Raw genomic sequence first — 27870 nt, forward strand, 5'->3', positions numbered from 1 at the left:
TTTAGAGGCTTACAGCATCAGGCTTTAGTGACACCACTAGAGGGCACTCGCACAGACCTGGTATGGAAGTGAGGCTCGTTTTTCAGACCAGTACAACTCCATTCATTAGCACATCACAATTTCTTATTCTTTCCCCCCAAGTTTTGCTGTTTTTCTGGGGCTGCTTATAATAGTACAGCCCATCCTAAGTTAAAAAAATACACTTAAAATAGTGTTTTTTAGGAGTCTGGGTATGTCATTCCATAGTAGAGTGCTTACCTAGTATGTGAGAGATCCTGGGTTTGAACCTCAGCACTGAAGGGGGGATAAAAAAGTCCTAGCTATAAGTGTCTTCATTACTGCTCAACAGTCATGTAGTTTTTAAGATCTAATCACACATGCCTTCCATCTCAGAGGGGACCCTTTCCATTGGGATTAAATTCTTCTGTGCAACAAGGCTTTACTGTTGAGCAAGTACCCATCTGTCTTCCCCGCCTTCTTTAAATAGATTTTATTAGAACATTTTTTAGTTTCACAGCAAAAGTCAGTAGAAAATAAAGTTCCCATATACTCCTTGTCTTTATCTCTCCTGCACACCAAGATTTTCCTAGGTCCACTCATAGTTTTGTCTTTGAAACATCCCTTTTGCTAGAGTTCTACTTGTTTTTGGAATAATCATTAGCTAATTACTCTCCTTTAACATTTCTGATCAATTATGCTTTCAGGCTTTTGCCTTCTGGATTTCAACAGTAATTACAGAAGATTTCAAACAGGGGCATACAGGCACACTTACTATGAAGGAAATCAGTTTCCAGATCTTTAAATTTTCACATGTACCTAAGAGAATGTCCTTTCAGTAAAGTTGTTTAATTAGTGGTCATACATTAAATTTAGTTAAAGACTTTTGGTAACTCCCCCCAAACTGAGAAAGAAACACCTGCAATCACTGTTATTTGGGAGGCTGAGGTGGGAGGAACTCAAGTTTGAGACTATCCACAAGACCTTGCCTCAAAACAAAAAAGGGCAGGGGATGTAGTTCCGTGGTACAGCACCTGTGGGTTCAATTCCCAATGCCACAAAAGCAAAAGCAAAACAAACAACTGAGAAAGTAGCTTTATGACTGGATAACAAATCCTGCTAGTCAGGTGGATCCAAATTCTGTTTTTAAGAAAGTTGAAGGAGGACAAAGCAAATTGTCAGTTGAAAGAACATTAAAATATTTTTTGGTTAATGATTACTATGTGAATTTTGATGTAAAAAGTTTTTAAGTTTGAGACACTGATAACAAAACTGCTTCCATTTGCATCTTCATATTTTTGTTAAGATATCTCAACTGACATTCATGAAAAAATGTAATTATGGCTGAATCTACCTCATTTTAGCAATATAATACATACACATACATACATTAATGGAGGAGAGGAAAAGCTTTGTCCATTTCATTCTGATAATATTTTTTGCTTAATATTTTACTAAAATATTTGTCAACAGAGTAGGAATAAAGAATTATTAGGAAAAATTTAACTGTTTAGCCTGTGACCTTAGGAAAACTGTTTCCTTTTCTATATATATATATATATATATATATATATATATATATTTGTTGTTGTTGTTGCCGAAAGCTATAACAGACTTACTTAAAGTAAGTCTTGACTATAAATATGTTAGACTAAAGAATAAAAATACAGTTATAAATTTAAGGAGAAAAAGCAGTGGAAGATTATTCACTGTTTAGCTAGGTTATTCAGACATTTTAAAGTAGATGTTGATGGGTAGGTATCAAATTGCTATTTAACTTGGATTACTTTTAAGAGTGATAGATTTATATATATGTGTGTGTGTATATATATACATATATATATATATGTAAAATATATATTTTTAAATAAAAAACCCTAAAAAAGTAGTTATTTTAAAAGAGTACTTGGTTCCAACATCATAATGTAACATACACAACATATATTTCCATAGCTTTACATGTTCTTAAATCAATGCTGTAGGTTGCGGCTGTGGCTCAGTGGTAGAGTCCTTGTCTAGCACGTGTGAGGCACTGGGTTCCATCCTCAGCACCACATAGAAATAGGTAAATAAAGGTATTATGTCCATCTACAACTAAAAACAAATTTTTAAGCAAAGCTTAAAAATACTGCTGTATATTCTGTACAAAAGCAGTAATACCTGGCTATCTTTCCAAACGCCTTTAATCTCAGTGGTAAAGAGGACTTAGACCCTAATGTTCCCCACGGCAGGAACATTCACTTTCGGAGCCGTAAAGCTGAGGGGCCTTGGACTCAAGACTCCAGGAGCGCCGGCCCACCGCTCAAAGCCTGACTCCAGGTAGAGGTTCCCGCCCCTGGGTGCACCCTCGAGAGCTCCAAAGCACCAATGCCACAGGTGGGCAGCGGAGGGGCGGTCTGCAACGTCGTCAACCAACTGCCGAGTAAGCACTCAAGGGTGGCTCTTCTTCCATTTATATGCCCACGTCACCAGAAGTTAAGTGTCAGTTGGTACTGCTTTAGTCGAGGAAAACAAACAAACAAACAAACAAAACAAAAAAAACCTCCCATGGGCCTGCATCACCCAGGCACAGGTTCTCCGAAGGGCAGGGGCAGAGTCGCCCAGAAGGGACAGGTGGCAAAGCGTCTGGCTGCCCCGCATCTCCCAAACGGAAGACACGGATAGTCGGCTCAATGTCGGCGATAGTGGTTGACAAGCTCTCTGCCGGAGCAGTGGCCGCGTGGGTTTTTGACCGGAAGCCGGTCCCACATCCGGCTGTCAGTCACCGCCGCAGGTTACCTGGCACAGCCCACTGGGCTACCGCCGCGGAAACCAGGGACCTTCCACAAGTCGGGAGGCGCGCGGCCGCGCAGAGCCTGTCGGGAGCACGCAAGCCTCACGCTCCCGGCTTTGTTTTACGTCACTTCCGCTGCGACTAGCAGTGGGCCCGCCCCCAGCGCGGCCGTAACCCAGGACAACGGCCGGGTGGCAATAAACTGTGTCGCTCTAGCCCGCCGGCCGGGACTAGCCGCTCCGGGGCCTTCCATCCTGCCTACCCCCTAATGAAGGTGTGAGCGGCCGCGTCCCCGACCCAGGGGCAAGGCCCCGGACCCTTCCACGGGCAGCGGAGAGAGGCCCTGCCCCGTTCGCAAGGAAGCGACCCTCAAGCAGGGAAGCAGAAGAGAGGTACTGCGGCCTGGGACTGGACCGGCGCAGGAGAAGGGGCCGGGCAGTAGGAGGAGCCCGCGGAGGGCGGAGCCCTGGGCGGGGTCCAGGGAGGAGCTAGTGCCGTAAGCCCGGCCCCTGTGAAGGAAGGACGGTCGTCTAGTGGCACGGTAGGCGCTGCTGAGGAAGGGGCGGGGCTCGATGAGGAGGCGGGCCGGCCTGGGAGGAGGAGGTTCTGTGCGGAGAATGGGGTCTGCGGGCGCTGTGAGGATCGGCAGCCGGCTGGGAGCTGACGGGTCAGGTCCTACGTGGGCCGTGTGTCTTGGCTTGTGCTTTCCCCTGTGCAGTGGGAGAGCTCTGGAGACGCACGTCGCTTCACCGTGTTAGTCCCGTGCTAGGCACTTAGTGAATTAAAGATGTGAGTCGAAAAGGCGGAGGAGTTGGAGTAGTAAAGGTCAGATCTGGAGGATGGTTGCAAAGACCCCGCTCCTAGGAAGGAGTCTAGGATTAATCCCGGCATCTGTGCCTCGTAGGCATATGATAAGCATAGGCACAGTTAATTTACACGGGAAGATATTGTGCAAACTGGGAGGTGCATGTGTAGGACTTTGGGGGCAGAGGCCCAACTCCTGTGTTCCAAAACTATTTGTAAGTTAGACAGGAGTCCCATTGGCATTTTTCTGTAGAATCTCTTACCAGAACGGGATGCCCAGGCCTTTTTAATCGGTTCATATGCATGAAGCAGAGCCCTGTATTAAACTTAATTTCTATCCTGGCTAACAGTATTTATATTCATATATTTATTCATTCATCATACGGACTGACAGAAATTAGACTTCCCCTGGCTGAAATTTTGATGGTAGATTCAAGGTTCCTTCAAACTTGTAGCTTCTAAGAAAATGAGGTCTAGAAGCAATGAGTGTAGAGCCAGTGAGGAGTTGGGGCAAGGTGGTAGGGAGTTTGAGGAATTACAGACTGCTTTTCACTTAAATACCCTGGGTTTTGGCTTCTCTTTGCTCTTCAACATTTTTTCCCACTATTAATAGATTAGGAATGTGTCAACCAGGTGCAGGAATGTAAGGTAAGGCATTGTAATCTGACTATATTGACAAAGGTAAAATATGGCATGTTCGCTACCACTCATTTATTTTGTGCAGTCATCATTAATCAATCACACAACTTTTTTCCTGCAATGGTCAGGTTTCAAGATCCTTCTCAACACGAAACTATAGGTAGCCACTGGTTGTTTGGCATTGATAATTCTTAATCTATTCTTCATTCTTTATATAGACAATAAATATAAGAAAATTAAAAGATTAATATAAAGAAACACTCCTACAACTCTTGGTAAAGTTTTTTTAAGTTAGAATTACCTAAATTAATGGATCTAAAATCCTGTAGATGATATTTAGAAGTGTAGGCCAGGCAATCGTGAGGTGAATTTGTAGCTGGTTTAGTAATTAGTAAATGCTCAAGTGGAAGGGATCCACAGGGCGTTATCCTTCTTTCTTATTCAACATTTTTATCAGTGATGTAGATGAAAAAGATACAGCAGGTATGCTGGTCAAATTAAAGGAGTTTAAAGCAGAAAGGAATGTACAAATTCAAGGGTCTCAGAGTTAGATTCTAAATTATCTAAGCAGATTAGTTGATGGTCCAAAACAAAGAAGGGGAAATTTTATAAAAATCTGATATATTTGGAGGTCTATATCTAGCTAGAAAAAAGGAAGGAAAGAGAGAGGGAAAGAGAAGGAGAGAAAACAAAAGCATGAATATAGAGCGAAGACTGGGACTGTAAACCTTTTATGGGAAAAAAATCTTGAAGTTGTAGTTGACCTCACTCTTAGTGTTAATCAAGATTCGGATATAGATGGGCCTGGTGGTGCAGGCCTGTAATCCTAGAGTCTCAGGTGGCTGAGGCAAGAGTATCACAAATTCAAGGCCAGCCCCAGCAACTTAGTGAGGCTCTAGCAACTTGGTGAGAACTTGTCTCAAAAAAAAAAAAAAAAAAAGGTGTGGGGGGATGTTGCTGAGGATTTAAGTGCCCCTGGGTTTAATCATCAGTATAAAAAGAGATTGGGATATAGCTATTTATTTATTTATTTATTTTTGGTGGTGGTGGTGGTCCAAGGAATTGAACCCAGAGTGCTTTGCCATTGAGCTATATCCCCAGCCTTTTTTATTCTTGCTTTTAAATTTTGAAACAGGATCTAAAGTTGTTGAGGCTGGCCTCAAACTTGAGATCCTATTGCCTCAGCCTCGGGATTATAGGTGTGTGACACTGTGGCAAATATATAGCTTTAAAAAATCTAGCTATCTTTATTTTTTGGTTTTTTTTGGGTGTGTTTTTAACTGGTATTTAGTAATATTTAATTAATAGGTGTAGATTTCAGATCAAAGGGAGTTAGGTTTCAAAATAAGTGCTTCTAGTCAGACCATATTTGAAGTATTACCCTCATTTTCAGGCACTACATTTTAAGAAAGATATTGATACACAATTGTGCATCTTTAAGATGTTGAGGAATTTGAGATGTGTGTCTGCAGAAATGATAGCTTACTTCAGATATTTTCAGGACTGTTATTTGGGAAGAATACCCAGAACCAAAGGGCAAAATTTGCAGACTTGCAGATGTTTTAAGATTATTCTTAACTTGAAATTGTTAGTGGAATGAAAAAAGATACTTGTAAAGTAATGAGCTCTAAGTAGTACTTAAGCAGAAATAATTAAGCTGAATTATTATTGTATTAGTTTTCTGTTTTTGCCACGTTCTCTGTTTAGGATCTTTCAAGGCTGAAGTCAAGTGTCAGCCAGCCTAGGTACTTAACTGGAGGTCCTGCAGAAGAATCCACTTCATAGACAGACTGTTGACTGAATTCAGTGTCTTGCAGTTGTAGAACTGAGTTTCCCACTTAATTCCTCATTGTCAGCCAGGGACTGCTCTCAGCTCTTACATGCTGCCTACATTCATGTAAACCCTGTTTTCCTAATCTCTCAATTTGAATCATAGTATCTAGAAATTCTGTGGTGATGGTGTTAGGCACTTGTTAAGTGTTGGTTGTCCTTCCTTTCCTCGAGCTTACCTTTTTCAGTGTAGCTTCCTAAGAAATGAGACTCAGCTGAGTGCCTGGTCTTGCAGCAGCCCAGCATCTCTGAAGGCACCTCCTACATTTTGGCGAAATTACCGCATTATGAGTATGCACCTCAAGGTAGAACAGGACACTCACAGCCCTCACGCTTGTGAGCCAGGATTCCAGCATGTGACTTGGTTTACACCAGTTAGATCCTCACAATACATGCAGTGACAAACGAATAACAAGAAGTGGTCTTTTGCAGTGGAGTGAAAGAAAATTCTATTCTGATGACAGCAGATGCACTTGATGCCTTAGGGCTGGAGGTGGCAGAGTGTTGGGTTCCATTCCAAGTGTCTTCTGAGAGCTGAATCCCTGACTTAATTGTATTGAGTGATGTAGTTGGGCATTGTTAACAAACTTACAGCTTCATAGTTCTCACTGTGTGACACGCTCCTTCCCTGGAGCCACCTAGTAACCTTTGATAATTTTTCTCTTCTTATTAAAGACCAGTGAGGATTCGGTGTCTACATCTAAGGGCCCCAGCTAATAAAAATTTACACTTCCAGTTTGAGGTCTCAGATTCCCAGATAAACATAACAGTTATGTAAGGATAATGTGTTGTATTTATATGCACTTCATAGTTTATAAAGAGCTCTCAGGAATTAGTATTTATTTATTTGGTTGTTTCGTGGTGCTGGAAGTTGAATGCAGGGCATTGTACTTGCTAGGTAAGCTCTTTACCATTAAGCTGCACCCCTAGCCCCAAATGTAAATTTTCATCTTTAACTCAAACTGTTTCCAAAGTATGCCTTTCCTATTGGCAACTGTCTACACTTGCTAATATATTTTTAACCTTTACCAATGTGTTAAATATGCTGTTACTCTCATTATGGGTTTCCATTTTTTATTTTAAAAATCATCATATAGTAAAAGTGATATTCTTGTTGCAGAGGTCTTATGAATTTTAACTTGTATAAACACCAATCTCAATACCATCACTATAGTTATTTTTTTTTTAGAGAATGACATAGGAATGGAATGTGCACTCCTATATACTATACAGCATACAGCATAACTTTTTGGGACTGGCTTCTTTTGCTCACCTTACTATCTTTGAGGTTGATGAATGTTTTACACATATAAAGAGTCTGTTTCTTCTTATTGCTGAGTGGTGGTCCATTACATGGACCACTACAATTCCTTTGCCTCTTGACTCACTCAGGTACATTTGAGTTTTTTCCAGTTTAGAATGATTATGGATGGGGTTTTTGGAATACTCGTGTACAGATTTTTGTATGAGCACACTTCTCTAGAATGGAAAAACAGGAATAGGAATTCTGTAGTATCATGAAAGTCTGTCTTCTTTTATAAGAAGTTGCCGAATGGTTTTCTGGAGAGGCTATGCCATTTTGCATCCCCCCCAGCATTTTATGAGAATTCTGGTTGCTGTAGGTGGTATTTTAGCCATCTTAATGTAGTAGTTTTAATTTGTATTTTCTTAATGACTAAGAAAATACTGTCTTTTCATGTACTTATTTACCTTGCTTAATATCCTTTTTGGTGAAGTGTCTGTTAAAGTATTTTGTCCATTTTTTACTTGGAAAATTAATTTTTAAATTTTAATTTGTATTTCCCCTCCATTGTTTGCAGAGTTCTTTACATATTCTGGATAGAAGGCCTTTGTCAAATAAGTGATTGTTAAATAAATTTTCCCAATCTGCAACTTGTTTTTTTTTTTCATTCTCTCTTTTTTTTTGAGTATTTTTAGTGGTAGTTGGGCACAATATTTTTATTTATTTATTTTTGTGTGGTGCTAAGGATTGAACCCAGTGCCTCACATGGCTAGGCAAGTGCTCCACCACTGAGCTACGACTCCAGCCCTTTTCATTCTCTTAACAGAACCTACAGCAGAACAAAAGTTCTTAATTTTGATGAGGACCAATATATATTGTTCTTTTTCTTTTATGGATCATGCTTTTGGGGTCATGTTCTAAGCACACTTAGCCTATCACAGAGGGTCATGAAAATTTTCTTCTAGAAGCTATGTAGTTTTCTTATACTTATATTTTTGATCCATTTTGAATTAGTGTTATTTTTGCTTATGGGTGGTCAATTATTGCAACACATTAGTTGAAAAGGGTATCCTCTCTGTATGTAATTGTGTAATTATTTTTTGGGCTTTTGTAAAAAACCAAGTAACCATTTTTGTGTTTCTGGACTCCATATTCTGGCCCATTGATCTTTGTGTCTCTTCCTTTATCAATGCCATGGTACTGTTTTTATCACTTTTTGGTAATTCTTAGACCTGGGTAATGTGATTGCTTGCTCCACTTTTTATTCTCTTCGAATATTTCAAAATGTTTTTCTTTAAAAATTTTGATCTAGGGGCTGGAGTTGTGGCTCAGTGGTAGAGCACTTGCCAGGCATGTGTGAGGCCCTGGGTTCGATCCTCATCACCACATATAAATAAATAAAAGAACCATTTACAACTAAAAAATATTTTTAAAAAATAAAAATTTTGATCTATTTATGAGTCATTGTATTTTCATATAGAGTATGAAAAAATTTTCAAGAACAGCCTTATAATGTTCTAAGCACATAGTCTTATTGTCCCAGTATCTAGTACTTCCCTTTCCCAGAGACTCTGGAACCTATTTTAAGGGTAATAAAAGTCCAAATTGTAGGTAGTGATATTCACAGTACACATAGGTCATCTTCTTTGTCACCGCTGATGATAGTAGTACTAGTCACCAAGATCTGGCTTTTTTCACTTTTGGGAGATGGAAGAGGAAGTATATCATCTCTGCTTCTCTATAAAGTTAGGCAGTGCCCTGTGCTTTGTTCCAGCTAATGACATGTGAACTAACATCATGAGTTCCTTCCTGGAAGAAACATCTAAGCCTTTGTGCCTTCTCATGTATGCCATCACATTCCCCCATCATGGCTGGCCATGTTTTCCAGTGATGGAAGCTCCCTCCTCCAGAACGAGGACAAGGTGGAGCTGAGTCCTGGACATTACACAGTGGACATATAGCATGAGTTAGAAATAAACTTGTGCTTTTTTTTTTTTTAACCATTGTAAAAGAATTAGAGCTGCTTGTTATTACAGCATATCCTCAGCTATCTTGACTAGAACTAGATAGCTGAGGCCAAGAGCTGGTAACCATGCCAGATTGAGTAATGCTCTGGTAAGGCTGCCAGGGCCACCTTTTTCAAAAAGGACCTGTCTGCTCAAGTCATATCTAGGGCAAACAAAGAAATAAAAAAGAAAATAAGCAAACAAAACTTGAATTTATTTTATAGATCCATTTCTAACTTCGGTTTCATTAACATGGTAAAGTAACCATCATATTGCCTTCTTTATCAAAACAATACAAATTATACAGAAAAAAGCAAAGGCCTTCTCTGTGCTACATAACATACTCCCTTCCTGCTTGTTTCTTCTCTTTAGCTACTAGCCTTTCTGGAACTTGTGTTCTTGGTTCAGTGGTCTCCTTTTTGCAGTGATTTTTCTTTGGGCAGCATCATTTATTTGTAAATGGTAGATACGTTCACTATTTTAGTTTATGTTGATTTTTCCTCCCCCCTCCGGTTTTAACTTTTATATGATATATGGGAGAAGGTGTGTCCTGTTGATGTGCCTCTACTATTGACTGGTAGCTGATAGAAGTCTTTGCTCATTTGAGAAGCAAGACACTTTGTACCTTAAGTTATAGATTGACTATGGTGTTAAAATTGTGGTTTTAACATTTTTGCTAGATGTAAAAGAAAGAGGCATTCATAAAGAGTCTGTACCTTTCGGTTCATTTACAAACTAAGTGATCTTAACATAGTGTCAAAGATCCAGATGGTAGTGTCTGTATTTCCAGCTGTTTCCTTGGCAGTTCAGTATATTCATTGAGAAGACCTTGTGGACTCTGACTTAAGAATAATTGGAATTATTCATGGAGTTAACTTCCCTTCTTAAACACTATTATCTGACTAGGTGTACACCTGTTCTTTTCCAGTAAGTCTTTGTTCATGGTCTTTACTCCAACTTAAAATTCTACAAACCGTGTTCTCTCTCCTTTGACACCTTTATTTCAGTTTGCTTAAGGTCAAAATTCATTGTACCCTGGCTTCTACCATTATTCCATGTTTCATTTCTTGAACCACTCTGATAACAATGGCTTAACTTTTTTTTTTTTTTACTATGGAAAATCTCACACATAAGAATAGAGTAGTACAGTTAAATCTCATGTCCTCATACTCATCCACATAAGGAGAATTCATGACACTTTTGTTTCATCATTCCCTCTCAGAGCATAACCACCTACCTCATCTGGCTTATGCTAATAAGACATTTTTAGAGTTCTCTGGCTGATCATTTTCTTTCTGTTTCTGTGTTTAAATGCTTCTAGAAGACTATTTTCTGGATCATGGTGAATTTCCACAGGCTATTTTTCTTAGACTGTTATTCACCTTCTCTATTTCATTTCCATATATCTTAAGTTCTTTGATCAGTTTATCTTTGGACATGAAGTCCAGAGCCTGGAGCTCAGTCAGCACTTTCTCTGTACTTGTGGGTCTAGTCCCTTACGTAGCTTGTGTGATGGAGTTTAATACCTTCTAGCCTACATGCGTGCCTTTCTATGTGTGCTCAGATCCTAGAGTTCTGCAGATACTTTTCCCCAGGAACCACTTTTACTGTGATGTTTGAGTTTTCTCGATGTGATATAAAACAGTTGATGGACTTTGATGTATGCTTTTTACTAGTCATTCTCAAACTGAATCAGTGGAAGCCAAGAAGTAGCATGGCATGAGCTCTTGTTTTCCTTGAAATCTGTTAATTAGGTACAATTTTACTATCAGAAAATATTATATCAATTTAGAATTCTGCATCCAACATAAAAATAAAATGGTATACAATTAGTAAGAAATTGCAGATCTATTCTTTTAGTCAGTCTATGCTTTTTGTACATTTCTATTTGTTATCTGTTAACTTGTGATAGAAGACAAGAACCTGGAATAAAACTTGATGGTACATTTATAGGAGGAAAACTGAAATTAAGACTATTATGTACACAAACTGAATTTTTAAAAAATTAAAACCACTGATACTGTTTTCTTTTTTATATTTATTTTTTAGTTGTAATTGGACACAATACCTTTATTTATTTATTTATTTTTATGTGTTGCTGAGGATTAAACTCAGGGCCTCACATGTGCTAGGTGAACACTTTACCGTTGAGTCACAACTCCAGCCCTACTGATACTGTTTTCTAGTTGTGTAATACCTTGATTGTCTGAAGTAGCATCCAATGATCTGGTGTGCAGAAATCTGACCTTTTGACAAACACTACTATGTTTTCTGATGTCAAAAAAGTCAATATAGGTCCTTATGATTCTCCATTAAATGAGCAAAGTGCTTATTATAACAGTATTTATAACAAATATATAAAGTGCTCCTAACCATTCCTGGTATATAGTAAGAGCTATAAATTTTATTGTTAAATTTCTTTTGCTACTAGGTAATAGAACGTGACTAACTTCTCTTCTGGTACCCTACTGGGGACCAATTTCTGCTGCAGAATAGGGGCTTACCTGATATCGTATAGCTGATCAGGTAAGTATCTTTGGACATTCTACTTATTTCCAATATGATATAAAGGGAAATGAACATAATGTTCTTCCTTTGTCTATGTATAGTTCCTCAGATTTTTCACTTGACATATGAGAAGTAGTTGAAGGAGTTGGAGATGGTTACCAGGATGAGAGAAGAGCAGGTGCATGGAACCATTTAATAGGGCTACTGTGATGTTGAGACAGTGGGCAGTCTCTGGATTGAGTACTCCTAACCCTTTTGTGCTGATAGGCCACTTTGTGATTCTGGTGCAGGCATTTTCAGAGGCATCAGACCAAGGACTGTGGTGAGCCGTTCTAATTAGACCGTGGCCGCCATTAGAAGATGGCGCCGGCTTCCACTGTGGCCTGTGACAAACAACTCCTAATATGGAGAATTGGCACGCAATCCCTTCCCATCCTATGAGAAAGGTCCACGTGGCAGCTTAAGATTGGTATGCGGGAGGCTTTATTAGGCTGTGCTTGGGCGCTCGGCGGGGGGTCGCTAGAAGATGATACTTGAATCAAGGCCTGAATAAACTGCTGAAAGAAGAATCCTGTGTCGTGTTTTCCCTTGCTGGCGAGGGGTCGCGACAAAGGACCACTGGGTGGAAGATGTTGATGGGGCCTGGGAACCAGTGTTGGTTCAGGTTAAGGAAAAATTTTCTACCCAAGCAGCCATTCTCCAACTTATTTTATTACTACTACTACTACTACTACTACTACTACTACTACTGGGGATCAAACCTAGGAGCATTTTATCTCTGAGCTATATCTGCTGCACTTTTTATTTTATTTTGAGATAGTCTTGCTAAGTTGCTTAGACTAGACTCAAACTTAGGATTCTCCTGCCTCAGCTTCCTGAGTAGCTGAGATTACAGGCATGTGCCACCATGCCTGATTAACTTTGTTGGTCTTCAGAATCATGTAGGTTATTTTTAAAAATCCCATCATCTAGCCAGATGTGGTGGCATGCATCTAAGCTACTTGAGAGTCTAACTTGAACCCAGGAGTTTGAGGCCATCCTGGGCAACATAGGGAGACTCGGTTTCAAACAACAACAACAACAAACCTAGTATCTATGCTCCACCAAGACCAATTACAATCAGTCTTTGGCTAAGGTCTTAAAATCATTTTTTTTTAAATAAAGCTCCCTGTGATTCCAAAGTATAGCCAAGTTGAGTGCATTGTTATCCCAGCTACTTGGGAGGCCGAAGCAGGAGGATTGCAAGTTTGAGGCCAGTCTTGGCAATTTAGCAAGACCGTGTCTCAAAATAAGGACTTGTGATGTATTTCAATGGTAAAGAACCTGTGGGTTCAATCTCCACTACCAAAACACAACAAAATAAAACAAAATGAAAAACAAAACCCCCGCTAGTTTGAGAACCAATAAATTAGAGAAATTTGTCATTGGAACAGGCTAAGTAGTAAGCACCTTGTCAGTGAAGATAATCCAAGCACAGAACATTCTTCTTATTGATCTGTATATCCTAACCGTACTTAATCTCTCCTAAACAGCATCTGTGCCTTTTCTACATTAACCTCAAGTTTAAACTTATTTCACTATTTAATAAATGACTTTGCTTTTAAGACATATCACTGGGGACTTACACCTTGCTTTCAACCACTGAGAGGACATTTTCTTTCGAACTGTACACTTGTTAAGTCTATGTTCATTAGTCTATAGAGGTTCCTTGGTACACATGCGTTTCTAATTTGGAACAGAACAAGGTATGAGTGTGCTTGTAGAAGCTTCTTGGGGCCGGCAGTGTCTGAAGTGAAACTTTGAAATGTGAATGGATCCAGCTGGTTAGCACAATCTGTCTTATTTAATCATCTTTCTATTTATAAATACATGCTTTTAGCTTTTAGTCACTTACAGCATTTTTTCCTTTTACATTATGTTCATTTCCCTTTATATCATATTGGAAATGAGTATATTGTCCAAAGATACTTGCCCTTCCAAAGGTAAACAGAACTTTATTACCATTAATATGCCACTTTAAGCCTATATGAAAAAGCCACATAGTAATTAAACAGATTTGTTGTAATAAGTAGTGATCTCTATCTCAACAGAAAATGAAAAAAGTGGGTTTTGGGCAGGAATCATGTTTGGGTAAGAGAAAGCAAGGTGTGAATCCCCAGGGCCATTGGTCTCCTCATAAACACTTCCCTGGGAAGATGCTGGCTGCTCTGCAGCACTCAGGCTAGACCATTGATGGTCTCTGCATGGATTTTTGACTTAATTTTCACTGCTCATTAGTCCCAAAAGGGCCCCCCTGTCTGAGGGAGGGTGCTGTGACCATTCCCTTTTTATAGATGGCCAGACAGATCCAGAAAAGTATCTTGTTCATGATCACCCAGCTAGCAAATAGGATTGGAACTATTAGGCTATGTGACACCAGATTCTGCTCCAGTCAGGATCAAAACTTTCCCTAACCATTTGATTAGATTATCAATGCCAAGTCTCATTTTCCAACCTGGAAAAATGTCCACTAAGGATAGTATCTTTCCTGTCATCGTCACCGCAGTCTCAGTGTTGTTGACATCGTGGGTGCCTGCCTTATGCACTCTAGGATGTTTAGCAGTATTTGCTGGCTGCTGCCTATTAGATGGCCCCACTTGTGACAACTACAGTGTCTCCAAATATTACCACATGTCCCCTAAGGGACCACATCGATCTCAGTTCATAACCACTGCTCTAGGGATTATAATATACATCTTTATTTTTTATTCTGCTTAGAATTAGTATTGTGCAACTTTATTGCAACATATAAAATCCTTGAAATTGTATTTGTTTCCCACTACCATCCTTTGTTTTATGAATTATAGCTGTTTACATCATAAATCCTATAATAGAAAGTTTTAAATTTTGACTTAAATAGTCAAATGTATTTTGAAGAAATTAAGAGGAAAAAGAGCCTTCTGTGTTTTCCCATGTATTTGTGATTTCTGTCTTTCTTTATTCCTTCAAGAATTTCACATAATATTACAATTCTGTTCAGCCTAATGAGCTTCCGTTAGCATTTCTTATAGTGTAAGTTTGCTTCTTGAAACTAATTCTCTGTTTTTTGTTTATCCAGAAATGTGTATTTTGCCTCCTCTTTTTTTTTAACCTCCACTAGAGGCATGGGGGATTGAACCCAGGAGTAATCTCAGCCCTTTTTTAAATTTTTATTTTGAGGTAGGGTTTTGCCAAGTTGCCCAGGTTGATCTCAAACTTGGAATCCTCCTGCCTCAGCCTCTTGAATAGTTGAGATTACTAGTTGTGTGCTACTGCGCCTGATATTCCCTTCATTCTTTTTTCTTTTAGACTTTTTTTTTCACCTTTATTTTATTTTTCTGTGGTGCTGGGGGTCAAATCCAGTGCTTCACATATGCTAGGCCTGTGTTCTACCACTGAGCCACAGCCCCAGCTTCTGACAGTATCTTCATTCTTTAGGGTATTTTCACTGGTTATGAGTTTTGTGTGACCTGTTTATTTTCTTTTGCCATTTTTAAAACTTTTTTTTAATTTTTAAAATTTGTTTTAATTAGTTATACATGACAGTTGGCATTTTAATGAAGTCATTCCACTCTCTGTGGCTTCTGTTGTTTTTGATGAGAAGTTAGAAGTCATGTATTATTATTTCGTGTATGTGATGTGAAATTTTTCTCTATTTTGGGGATTTTTTTATCTTTGGTTTTTCAGAAATTTGACTCTCATGTGGCTAGGTATGGTTTTCTTTGTATTTATCCTTCTTGGATCCATGGAACATATGTCTGTAATAGCTTTTAACATATTTGGAAAATTTCAGCCATAAGTTATGTTTTCAGAAAGTATTTCTGCCCTGTTCTCTTAAAATACAATTTATATGTATTTTAAACTTTTTTTTTTTTTTTTTTTTTTAATTCAGGGGCACTTTACCACTGAGTCACATCCCTAACTCTTTACTTCTTACTTTGAGACACTAAGTTGCCCAGGCTGGCCTTGAACTTCGGATCCTCCTGCTTGAACCTCCTAAGAACCAGCCACTGCACCTGGCTCTCTGTTTATTTTATAACTCTTTCTCTTTGTGTTTTTCACATTACGTGATTTCTATTGACTCCTGTCATGTTTAGGGTTGTCATTAATAATGTGCTATTAATTTTTCTTTGAATTTTATATTTTTAAAATTTGGTGTTTTCATTTTCTTTTCTTCTTTCCTTTCCTCCCCTTTCCCCTTTCTTTTTTCCAGTATTGTGGTTGAACCAGGGGTGCTTTGCTTTACCACTGAACTACATCTCCTGCCTTTTTCATTTTTAAAAAATTTGAGAAAGGGTCTTACTAAGTTGCTGAGAGTCTTGTTCAGTTGTTGAGGCTGACCACAAATTTGTGATACTCCTGCCTTGGCCTCCGAGTTGCTGGGATTATAGGCATGAGCAACTATACCTGGGCTTTGTGTTTTTATTTTTAATAAATGGTTTCCATTTCTCTACTACATTTCCAATTTGAATATATTTTCATTTATGTCCTTGAAAACAGTCACAGTAACTGTTTTAAAAGCCTGTCTGCTAGCTCAGTGAAAAAGCACATGAATAGCACATGCCAGACCCTGTGTCCAACCCCAACAGCCTGTGTGCTCCCATACACTCAATCCTGTCTGCTAATTTCCACAACTGGGTCATCTCAGGGGAAGTCACATTTTGTTTCTCTCTGTGTCCTGTTGTTTTAGACTAAGTCTTGGGCATACACTGTAGCAACTCTGGATTTTATAATATTTCTCTGAAATATTAATTTTTAAAAATCTGGCAGTTATTTTGGCTGGACCTAAACTGTATACTCCATTTATATTGCAGGAGGGTATCAACAGAAATTTCTGTTCAGTTCTTATCTGGGCTGCTTGGAATCTGACCCGTGCATGTATATATAGTTCAGGGCTCAGCCAGAGCTTTGAGCAGAATTTCTGCATAGAATTTAAAGATACCCTACTCTAGAAGGGACATTTCTCTCCCTTCTAGAATTTCCCTCACTTCCCTTTCCATTTGCTTTAGTTTTCCTGAACCCTGTCCCTTGGTTCTTCAAGACAATGCCTATCTTCAGACAAAAACCTGCAGAAAACATGAAACGAACTCAGCCCATTTCCTTTTTCCAAGTCTAGACCCCCTCCAGAGTCCTCCTGCTTTTTCATACTCTCTAGTGTCTTTGGGATTATTTTCTTTATTTTGTTCATTGTCTTAGTTGTTACCTTCTGGAAGGTTGGTTCAGTAGATGTTTCTTTCTTTAGAAGAAGAAGCCACAGCTGGCTTGATTTCTTTCCAGTTCTTTATTCTCCTTCTGCATTTCGGCCTTACTCGGGCTGATTCCTCTGATAGTCCATTTGGTCCCTTATGTACTAAAATGACATAAGCAGCTCCTAGGACTATACATTTTTTCTTTTGTGACTAGCAGAACAAAGAGAATATCTTTGTCCTGTCAGTCTGTGAAAAAAATTCTGTAATTCATTTTGTCAGATGTGTGTGTGTGTGTGTGTGTGTGTGTATGTGTGTGTGTGTTTTGCTGGGAATTGAACCCAAGGCCTTGCGCATGGTAAGGAAGTGTTCTACCACTGAACTGCACTCCCACCCCTGTAATACATTTTGATTGAAAAAATTTTAAAAAGGCGTCATTTACAGGTAGTTTTTGGTAACTCAGTCTTGTGCAACTCTCATCATTGTCTAATTCTAGAACATTTTTATGACTCCAAAAAGAAGCCCCTTGACTTCCAATTTCTCCGCTTCTCATTCCCCTAGCAACCTTCATCTTTTTGTCTTTGAATTTATCTAATCCTGGATAATTTATATCACTGGATTCATGCAACATGTAGCCTTTTGAATTTGTCTTCTTTCACTCAGCATGATGTTTTCAAGGTTCATCCATATTGTAGCATGTGGCATGTGTCAGAACTTCAGTGCTAGGGATTGAGCCCAGGGCCTTGCACATGTGGGATAAACTTTACCATTGAGCTATTGTTGGGTTTCATAATAATCTCGCTTCACTTAGTAAGGGGTTGTCAAACTGTTTTCTGAACATTTTCAAAAACAATTTTTCATCCCGACCAGCAATGCATGAAGGTCCTGATTTCTGTATATCCTTTCCAACACTTGTTTTGCCTTTCTTTCTTCTTTCCTTCACTAGCACTAGTAGAGTGGGGACATATGGGTAGAAGTTTGGGAAGGGGAATGAACTTAATGAACACTGCTTTGCCAGCTTCCTCAGAAGCTTAGGGATGCCCAAGCCAGTATCGAGGTATGTGGGGAAAGGGAGGAGGTGGCAGGTAGGAGTAGATAATCACATATCATACTCTTCTCTCAGAGTCAGCACAGTACTGTTTGGACCAGCGTGGAGCGGAGTATCAGGATGCTGGAACCTATGTATCGTAATGTACTCTTTGCCCCATCACAAGAGACAGCTAGTACTAAGGTTTTCCTGCCATCTTTTCTTCATTCCTAACTTTAGCTTTAATTACATTCATTAGTATTTAATTAAAATTAGTTTTATCTTTCATAATGTCAGTAGTTGGCAATGGATGATTTTATAATATTTGTCCTTAGACTTTTCCTGAATACCTAAAAGATATTTCACCCGAGTTACTGAATTGCTTTAAAAATGAATATTGAAAACTAAGTGCAATCTGCATTTTCAAATTGCAGGAAGATGTTAAAAACTATTATCAACCGTCCCAGTAATGGATCTCTGTCAGGAAAGTGAGACTCATTTAGAAAATAATGAAAATAATGAAATTCAAAGCACAGAAGAAACTGAACTAACCTTCACTTGTCCAGATGGAAAGAGTGAAAAGAATTATGTGTGTTCTCTTCTCAACATCAGTGATATTACGCTTGAAGACGACGAAAGAGCCACCAAGTTGGTTATGGGCACTGGCTGGGAAGAAGCTGTGAGTGTTGTCTTGCGCTGGGTCATGTCAGTATTCCATGCAGGCCATTTCCCCAAAGTGGTGACTGTTCCCACAGCACGTGCAGTGGATGAACTGTGGAGTCTTGGAACAGAGGCAGAATCACTCGTGACAAGAGCAGTGCCACTTTGGTGTCTGTGGCCACTTAGTATGTGGCCAGCTCAGGACTTAGTGCTCCTAGTACATTTGTTCATTAACTTCTTAGTAGCTATACCCCAAAAGTGAAATAATGTGCCAGAAGTCATCAGCCAGTCATTGGGCAAGGCAGGCTTGTTGCTCACTACTGTGCTAAGCTCCCCAAGAGACCTGGAGGGCCTGTGCTTGTGGTTCTATGTAGAACCCTGTGTGTTTGTTCTTCATGTGTTCTTAGAATCAAGAGTGGAATCCTAAAGTTAAAACTGAAAGGAGACTGGTCAAATCCAAGGTTAAATGTGAGGTTGCCAGGTTTAGTAACTAGAAATTCAGGACACTCAGGAAATTTCAGAGAAATTCAGAGAAACAGCATTTAATTTATTTAGCATTAAGTATATTGCAAATATGGTTGTATTTTTTTACCTGGCAAACCCCACTTTCTTTTTTTATTTTTTTGATACTGGGGATTGAACCCAGTGGCACTTTACCACTGACTGCATCCTCAGCCTTTCTTATTTTTTTTAAATATTGTTTAGTTGTCAGTGGATCTTTATTTTTTAAATTTATTTATATGTGGTGCTGAAAATTGAACACAGTACCTCACACATGCTAGGGAAATGCTCTACTACTGAGCCACAACCCTAGCCCCAGGCTTTTTCTTATTTTTAAGACAGCATCCCACTACATTGCTTAAGGTTCTTGCTCAGTAGCCCAGGCTGAGCTTTGAATCCTCCTGCCTTAGCCTCCTGAGTCACTGGGTTTATAGTGGTACCCCTATTTTAACAGAGATCTCTCTAGCTAGGTTAGCCAGGGGACTAGAGGTTTGGGCACAGGTAGGCTCACAGGGCTCTTGTGCACCCAGGATGGGCCTCTGCTTGTTACTATCCTCCCAGCTTATCCAGGGAACAGTGTTTCTTCACATTTAGGAAACACACTGCCAGTGTAAGAAATGCTTGGAAGTGGAATAAAAATGAACAGTTTATTTATTAGTTCTTTTTTTTAAATCATTACTGGGAATTGAACCAAGAGGTGCTTTATCACAGAGTACATCCCCAGTCCTTTTATTAGTATTTTGAGACAGGGTCTTGCTAAGTTGCTGAGGCCAACCTCAAACTTGGATCCTACTAGTACTGAATTTAATGTACACCTGAAAAGAAATAGTCTGCTTATCAAAGTGTCCATTTACAAATATTATGGCCTACTGTTTTAGTATTAAAAGATACTATTGCTAGCATTTAGAATTAACATATACTATTATAAATATTATTGCTCAGTGTGAGGCCAAAATAGGTAGTGAAAGATTTTTTTTTTTAGAGGTGAGTCAGTTTTAAGATAAAATTGGGCTGGGCATGGTGAAATACCTGTAATCCCAGTGACAAGGCAGGAGGATTGCAAGTTCAAGATCAATTTCAGCAATTTAATGAGGTCCTATGCAATTGAGTGAGACCCTGTCTCAAAATAAAAACATAAAAAGGGCTGAGAATGTAGCTCAATGGTAAATTGGTTCAAATAAGACTGCCAAAACGGGGATGTGGCTAAAATTGGGGCATCTTTGTTGGGTAATTTGGCTTGAGAAGTAACATGCTGGTTTATTTGCAGGTCAAAGGCTGGGGAAAGGTTTCTCCAACTGCCTGCATGTGGCCAAGGAAGAAACTAAAAAAGGCGAGGGTAGGAGAAAGTGCCAATAGCAGCTGCTTATTCTGCATCAGCCTTGCCCAAGGGAGTCTGGAAGCCAGCCCTCCCACAGAGACCGGGAAATTGGAAGCAGGGGCTGTGGCTGAGGGGGGCCTTGAGAAGAATAGGAGCAGTACTCTCCAGAGTCAGGGGTCCTGTCAATGTCCTACCACCACGTCCAGGGAGGTTAACAAAATTTGCTTTCCCTCCTATGTTCATGGAGAAAAAAAAAGCCTGCAAATCAAGGAGTTTATATGGTGCGTGGAAGACTGGGCAACCCTCGAGACTAATAGTGGCAAGGCCACTGGGAATCTAAGTGGAGGTGCCAACAGAGGGCTTTCCATCTCTGACTCCTTGACTTCCAAGGCCCTACTAGTTCTGCCTCCCCTAAAACCTTCACCCTCAAGCGGCTTGGAAATTCTGGGTAAGAAGAGTAAGAGCGTGACTTGGCAGCTGGAAGACAAGGTGCCGAGTGTGGAGAAGGATGAGTGTGTGGCTTGTGCACATGGATTGAAAACAGTGGATGGGAAAGATGAGAAAAGACCCCTTGAGGTGGCCAAGCTGAAGGTCCACGACACGCCACCTTTCCCTTCCCCAGTGCTCTGGACATCCCCGCTGGCTGATATTGAGCAGTGCTGCCTGCATTGGCCTTTCCTACCTGAGGAGAGCCCGCTGGGCCCTTCCAACCCCAGCCCAGTTCACTACCTTGCAACCCTGCAGCTTTTGCAGAAACAGGAAGTGCAAAGCTACAAAGCCAAATTCAGAGCCAAGGAGCTGAGACCACCCAGAAACACCCAAAAGCATGTTCTTCCAGGGGCCAGGCAGGAAAACCGACCCCGAATGCTGGAGACCGAAATGTTCCCAAGACACCTCTTGCCGTCCCTCACAGTGAGCAGAGTTGTTATCCCCATTTCCACTCACAGATTCCTCTGACTTGTCACAATAGAAGTCCTTAAAATAATCACTGCTTGAAATTCATTTGTCTGTCTCTCTATCTCCTCCTCCCCTCATATTCTTTCTCCTCTTCTATTGCCATCCCTTTTTTTCTTTTTGTAGCAGAACCAGAGGAAATTGAACGTGTTTGGATTTATTCTCTAAAATCCCATGTTACCTACTTATGCTGTTAATCCATTTATAAAATGAAAATTGGCAGTACCAGCCCCCACCTCTACCTACTTTACCTCTCTGTGCCCAGTGGAAGCCATGGGGAAGGTGGACAATTCAAAGCGCCTCCCTCTACTGTCCCTGTGCCAGCCCAAGAGCTATTTGGCAGGGACTCGTTCTGTCCCACCCCAGTGCCTTAAGCTAAGTTATCCTGGGTTGGCTCAGATTAAATTGCTTTCTGATCTTTTGAATAAGCAGTCAGTATCTGTCTACTGCCTCATTTTCTTTTTTTTAAATTGATTTTTAAAAAAATAAATGAAGGTAGAATGCATTACAGTTCTTATTATATACAGCACAATTTTTCATATCTCTGGTTGTATATAAAGTATGTTGACACCAATTCGTGTCTTCATGCATGTACTTTGGATAATGATGTCCATCACATTCCACCATCCTTGCTAATCCCCTGCCCCCTTCCTTCCCCTCTGCCCTATCTAGAGTTCGTCCATTCCTCCATGCTCTCCTACTCCCTACCCTACTATGAATCAGCCCTCTTATATCAGAGAAAACATTTGGCATTTGTTTTTTGGGGGTTGGCTAACTTCAATTAGCATTATCTTCTCCACTCATTTTCTTTTGTAACAAAGATCTGAAGCTCTGTTTTCATAGGAAATTTCAGCCTGTGTCCATGTGACGATCCTGGTGTCCAAGGTATCATATCCTTGCATCATGTTTTGGCCGGAATTGTACAAAATCCAGTCTGAGGAGCAGGTTTAAGAATAATTATCCATTTAAAAAGAAAGTCATTGTCATCCCTGACCTGCTTCCTCCTCCCTTACCTTGCATCTGATGCTTGGGAACCCTCAACCCTAGACATGTAGGGAATAAACTGTTACTTTTCCCCCATCCTGCCTTTGCTTTCTTATTTTACCCCAGTGCATATTTCTTGAGATTGTATATAAATAAAACATTATCAATAAGTTTTATTTTTAATGACAAGTGATGTTATGTAGACAAATGGTCTAACCATTTTTTATGTGAATAACCATGAAGCTCCTTTGGAATTACCTAGCTTGACTTGCTTAAGGCAGGTTGTGCCTGGATTCTGGACTTTCCATCTCCTAAAGAATGGAGTGAACAGTGTATGATTGTATTTGTAAACATTTGCAACGTGTTGACTGTTAGCCTGATGTGCTTTGTTGTGTTGATTTTTAAGAGACACCAGAAATGCTTAGAAGGTCATTTGCACTTCCTCATAGGCTTGGTTGTGTCCCCCTGAAGAGACCCGTTCCCCATGTTTCTGGACAGTGGGGTATTAGGCCTTGTGGCTCTGGCATCTGCTCCTCTAAGTCAGTGACTGTAGAATCCCCTTTCTAAAGCAGTAGATTAGTCAATAAGCTCAATATGTAGAACTGTCGGAATCGTGTGATAGGAGATGGTGACCCCCAGCAGGAGTGAGGGTCCAGAGGCCTTACCTGCTCAGCCTAGTGTACTTACCTTTTGAAAAAAATTTTTTTTTAAATGGTACTAGGGATTGACCCTAGGGACACTTAACCACTGAGCTGCATCCCCATTTTATTTATTTTGAGACAGGGTCTTGCTAAGTTGCTCAGGGACTTCCTGAGTTGCTGAGGCTGGCTTTGAATTTGCAATCCTCCTGTCTCAGCCTCCTGAGTTGCTGGGATTTGAGATCTTAAGGCAGTTTTAAAACACTAATCTAGGTTACAGTGGGGTTTTGTAATTTTAGGAAAAAGTTTTCCATTCAGATAATTCTACAGATTTGGGTGCAGTGGCATACACTTGTAATCCCAGTGACTTAGGAGGCTGAGGCAGGAGGATCTCAAGTTTGGGGCCAGCCTGGGTAACTTTGTGAGACCCTGTTTCGAAATAAAAAAATAAAAAGGGCTGGGCATGTAGCTCAGTGGTAGAGTGCCCTGGGGCTCAATTCCCAGTGCCAAAAATATTGTAGATTTTTATGAAAACATGATATGGAGTGTATGTGTTTATGTATGTGTATGTATTTATACTTATGTGTAGATATATATATGTATAATGTGTGTATAGGTACATTTTTTGTGTGTGATGTCAGGAACTGAACCCAGAGCCTCATGCATGCTAGGCATGTGCTTTATCACTGAGTCCTATATAATAATTTAGAATTAAGAGGAGGGCCAGTCTTAACAAAGGAAAAGCTCAAAACTACTGATGATTTATTGAGGGACAGGGATCTATCTGGCTCATTGGCACAGTGCATGCTTCACATGTTTGAGGCCCTGGATTCAATCTCCAGCACCCGCCCACAACAACAAGATTTGAGGTATCCTTTCTGAACAGATAATTATTTTGTCTAACAAAATATTGACTAGAAGATTCCTTTGTGAATAGATTAAGAATGTTTTGCATTTGGTGTCTCTTGGCTCAGGAAGTTATTCAAGAACCTAATAACTTCCCCTCAGAATCTTCTCTGCAGCCCAGGCTTATCTTGTTTCTTTGGGGATGAAGTCACTCCAGGCCTTGGCCCAGTTTTTGTTCAGATTAGCTCAGGACATCTAAACTAGTCCTTTGCTGTCTAGCTAGATAAAGGCAAAATGTTGAATAGAACACACCTTCCCATTGGGATCTGCATCGCTGACCAAATTTCTAGGGGACACTCCGTGTTTTAAGACTGAAGAATGTTATAATGCAGGTGCCAGTGGCCTCTCTTGAGGGGACATTCTCAGGTTTGGTTCCTCTAGTCCTCTCCAAACCAAGAACACAGCTTGTGTGTCATTCCTTGTTCTGTTAATTTTAGTTATTAGTAAAAATTTCTTGAAACTTTCAAACTCATCAAGTGAAATTTTGGCAGCATCACATACAGGATTCCCACAGAGCCTGAGGTCACTCATGGGCAAGCTGGGGGTTGAGGCCAGCTGTGGCTGCTGAGATCTGGTGAGGCAAGGTTGACTTTTTTTTGGCAGTTCTGGGGATGGAACCCAGCACCTCACATAATGCTAGGCAAGTGTTCTACCCCTGAGCTACCTATGCTTCAGCCCCAGTGGAGCATCACTATTTTTTTGGGGGGGGGGGTGTGCTGGGGATTGAACTCAGGAGCAGTCCCTAATATGGAGCCACAGCCCCAGTCCTTTTTATTTTTTGAGACAGTTTCACTAAGTTACAAAGGCTGGAGTTGAACTGCGATCTTCCTGCTTCAGCTTCACAAGTTTCTAGGATTACAGGAGTGGGCCACCACACCTGGCTTGAGGTGCCACTCTTGAAAGACAATGGGAAGACTATAAATGAGAATAAGGCCTGGCTATATTTGGACAAGCCTTTGACTACTTTAGAAGACCTTCACTACTTTTAAATCATATCTTATTCAAATCATTACTTCAAAGACCATGCTATACAATGATTTGAACCCAGAATCAAATTTGCTTTCAATCTCTTCCTCCAAGTTCAGAAGTTTCAGGGCCCAGAGAGACCACAGAGCCCAGGTCATCTCACTTTGGCCCCACTGGCCAAGCAAGCACAACTTCAGGCTGCACATCTGGGGCTCATGTTCAGTGCCGCCTTGCGGTTGTAGCTTCAGGGTTACTGAAAGCAAGCCAGGGAAGGAAGAAATGGGGCTTTTTGACCCATAGTAGCCAAGGACCATCCTTTGTTCCATGCTTGAACACTCTCCTGTCTGCCAGGCAACCCATGAGCCAGGAGCAGACCCAGAGGCTGAGCTCTTCATTACAAGCTAAACTGCCCAAAGCTGGGAACTATTAGGAGGCTTGGTTTTTTTTTTTTACACCCGGGCTCTGTCAATGGTCATTGCTGCTTTTGCCCCTTTGAGGGGATTAATACCTGAGGTTCTTTCGGTCATTTTAGTGCAGTTGACTTGCCCACAAACCTTATTAAAGACTCAAAATGGTGAACAATTCTTTCTGTCCCAGATTTGTTGTGAATCCTGGCCTTTGAGAGAAAAAACAAAAACAATACTAAGTGAATTTTAATATTTGTAAATAGTGAAATCCCTGAGGAGGTTTTTAAACATACTACTGATCTCAACCTTCTCTATTAACACATACTTTCTAAAGAGCACCATAACTTAGAGGACTGAATTGCATTTATAGAACGCTTCAAGTTCCACCCACCCCAGCAACTGGCCATCTTTAAGAGCAGGGCTTTTCAACCTAGGCCCTATTATCATTTTGGGCTGGTTCATTCTTTGTGTTGGCTGTCCTGTGCATTGAGAGATGTGGAACAGCGTCCCCAGCCTTGACCCACTAGGTGCCAGTAGCACCCCAGCTGTGACAACCAGAAATATGTCCAGAGTACCAAATGCCTCTTGAGGGCAAGTCACCTAGCAGAGAACCACTGCTTTAGGGAATCAGCAATTCTAGAACACACTGTTTTCTGCAGCTTCTCTGATGACCTTACTCACAGAGCAAGCAGAAGCCTTGATCAAAATGGGAAGGGACGCTGGGCAACACCGCGCTCATCTCATCCCCAAAGGCACAGGTGCCCTCTCTTGTGTTCTGGTCCTTTCTGATGGTCTTGTCCAGGTCTTTAGATAGAAGCAACCACATGTCTGCTTTTCTCTCAGAACAGTCTCTCAAGAAAGAGTAGAGCCCACTTCAGGAGCGGCTGTGGGCCTCCCTGCCTCCCTCCTTCAGGATGATGTGCACGATTGTTTTGGCAAGGTTTTCAAGATAATTCTATTAATATATTTAGTTTAATGCTATTATTCAGAATCCTTTAATGTTTAAGCAACAGATTCTTTTCCATGGTGACTGCTTGTGCTGAACAGGTGTAAATATTAAGAAGCATGTGATACACCTCGGTAACCACTGGCAAGTATATGCTTCATAAGAATACATGAAAGCCACCTTTCTCCCCTGAGTCTCTTAAATGGAACAGTTTTTCCACTTTTTAAAACTCTTGGTGTCACGTTAGCAGTGCAGGAAGGTTGTGACTGTCCTATGACTTTGAAAGCAGAACTTTTTGTAATCTCACTTGTTTTAATCTACATGTGCTCTGACAAGAACTAGAATCTAACATAGAACTTGGTCCACGAATCTGTCTTAATTTCTTTGTCTATTTCTTCAAATCCTCAGGACTGATTTCTTTAAATTTCAGGAAAATAGGAAATCAGAAAGATACTTATCATTGTGGTAGCTATTTAGCAAACTGTTTCTTGCACATTTCTTGCACATACCTTGTTACAGAAGAGTGATTTAAATGTTTTTTAAATACATCACATCTTACTAAAAAAATGTACAAAAGAAAAAAGGATCAACAGTATCTTGCAATTCATTAACAGTACTCTCAAATATAGATAAAACAAAAAATATTTCCATGATATGACCTAAGATGGTATAATTGTTAAAGCAGGTTGCCAAGAGTTTAGATGGCTTTTCAAGTTTCTTGATCTTGGGAGGCTTTTTAAGTTACGGAGGAGAGTTTTAATGGTTAAATATCCTTTTGTGAGAGGTTAATTCAGATGCACTGACTTCTGCCAAATTTTTATTTTAGCGTGGACACTGCATTTTCTGAAGTCACTAAATTTCTTATTGCAGCTCAAGAAAAAAGAAGATAAAGTAGTAGAGGGATCAATTTCAAATTCATTCCTAAGCAGCAACATGTTTGAGACGCACTCATAAAACCAAATATTGCTCCCAGGACATAGAAAAAGCAATGGATCACCAAAAAGCAGAGAGTAAAATGCTGTAAGCAGAAATAAGAAAATGTGAAACTCAGGACAATTACACATATCATGCTATGCTACAAAGCTCACTCCTGTAAGGAGTAACACTTGTACTTTTAAAATTTTTTTCCTCTTAATATTTTTTTAGTTGTCAATAGACCTTTATTTTAATTATTTATATACAGTGCTGAGAATCAAACCTAGGGCCTTACACATGCTAGGCAAACGCTCTACCACTGAGCCACAACTCCAGCCCAACTCTTGTATTTGATAATAACAAGTCACTAATTTAATTTTTTTCAATTTCAGAAATATTTTATTTTGCTGATAAAAATACAACGTATTTTAATTATTTTGTTGTTCTTTTTTTTTTAATTTTTGCAGCTGAGTATCCTGTAACATTAACTTTCTTCAGAGTAAAATACCAAAAATTACGGAGGGGGCCGTGGCATTAAGTTCCTCATAGGCAAACTTATGAAATTTGTGTTTTTAGAACAAAGTTACAGATGTTTTTGTTATTTATTAGTAAGGCAGTTATAGTATTTTCCCTAGGTTGTCTAA

General features: G+C 39.9%; 1 protein-coding gene across 1 annotated transcript; it reads left to right on the top strand.

The window, feature by feature from the left end:
- Positions 1-2919: 2919 nt before the first annotated feature.
- On the top strand, positions 2920-26298 carry CUNH16orf46 (chromosome unknown C16orf46 homolog). Its single transcript, XM_015496031.2, has 5 exons — positions 2920-3162; positions 11724-11818; positions 18466-18710; positions 20460-21422; positions 26209-26298. Exons 3-5 carry the CDS (start codon positions 18501-18503, stop codon positions 26281-26283), a joined length of 1248 nt encoding a protein of 415 aa, XP_015351517.2. The 5' UTR covers positions 2920-3162; positions 11724-11818; positions 18466-18500; the 3' UTR covers positions 26284-26298.
- Positions 26299-27870: the final 1572 nt, after the last annotated feature.

This window comes from Marmota marmota, unplaced genomic scaffold (assembly GCF_001458135.2).
Source record: "Marmota marmota marmota unplaced genomic scaffold, marMar, whole genome shotgun sequence".
Lineage (NCBI taxonomy): Eukaryota > Metazoa > Chordata > Mammalia > Rodentia > Sciuridae > Marmota > Marmota marmota.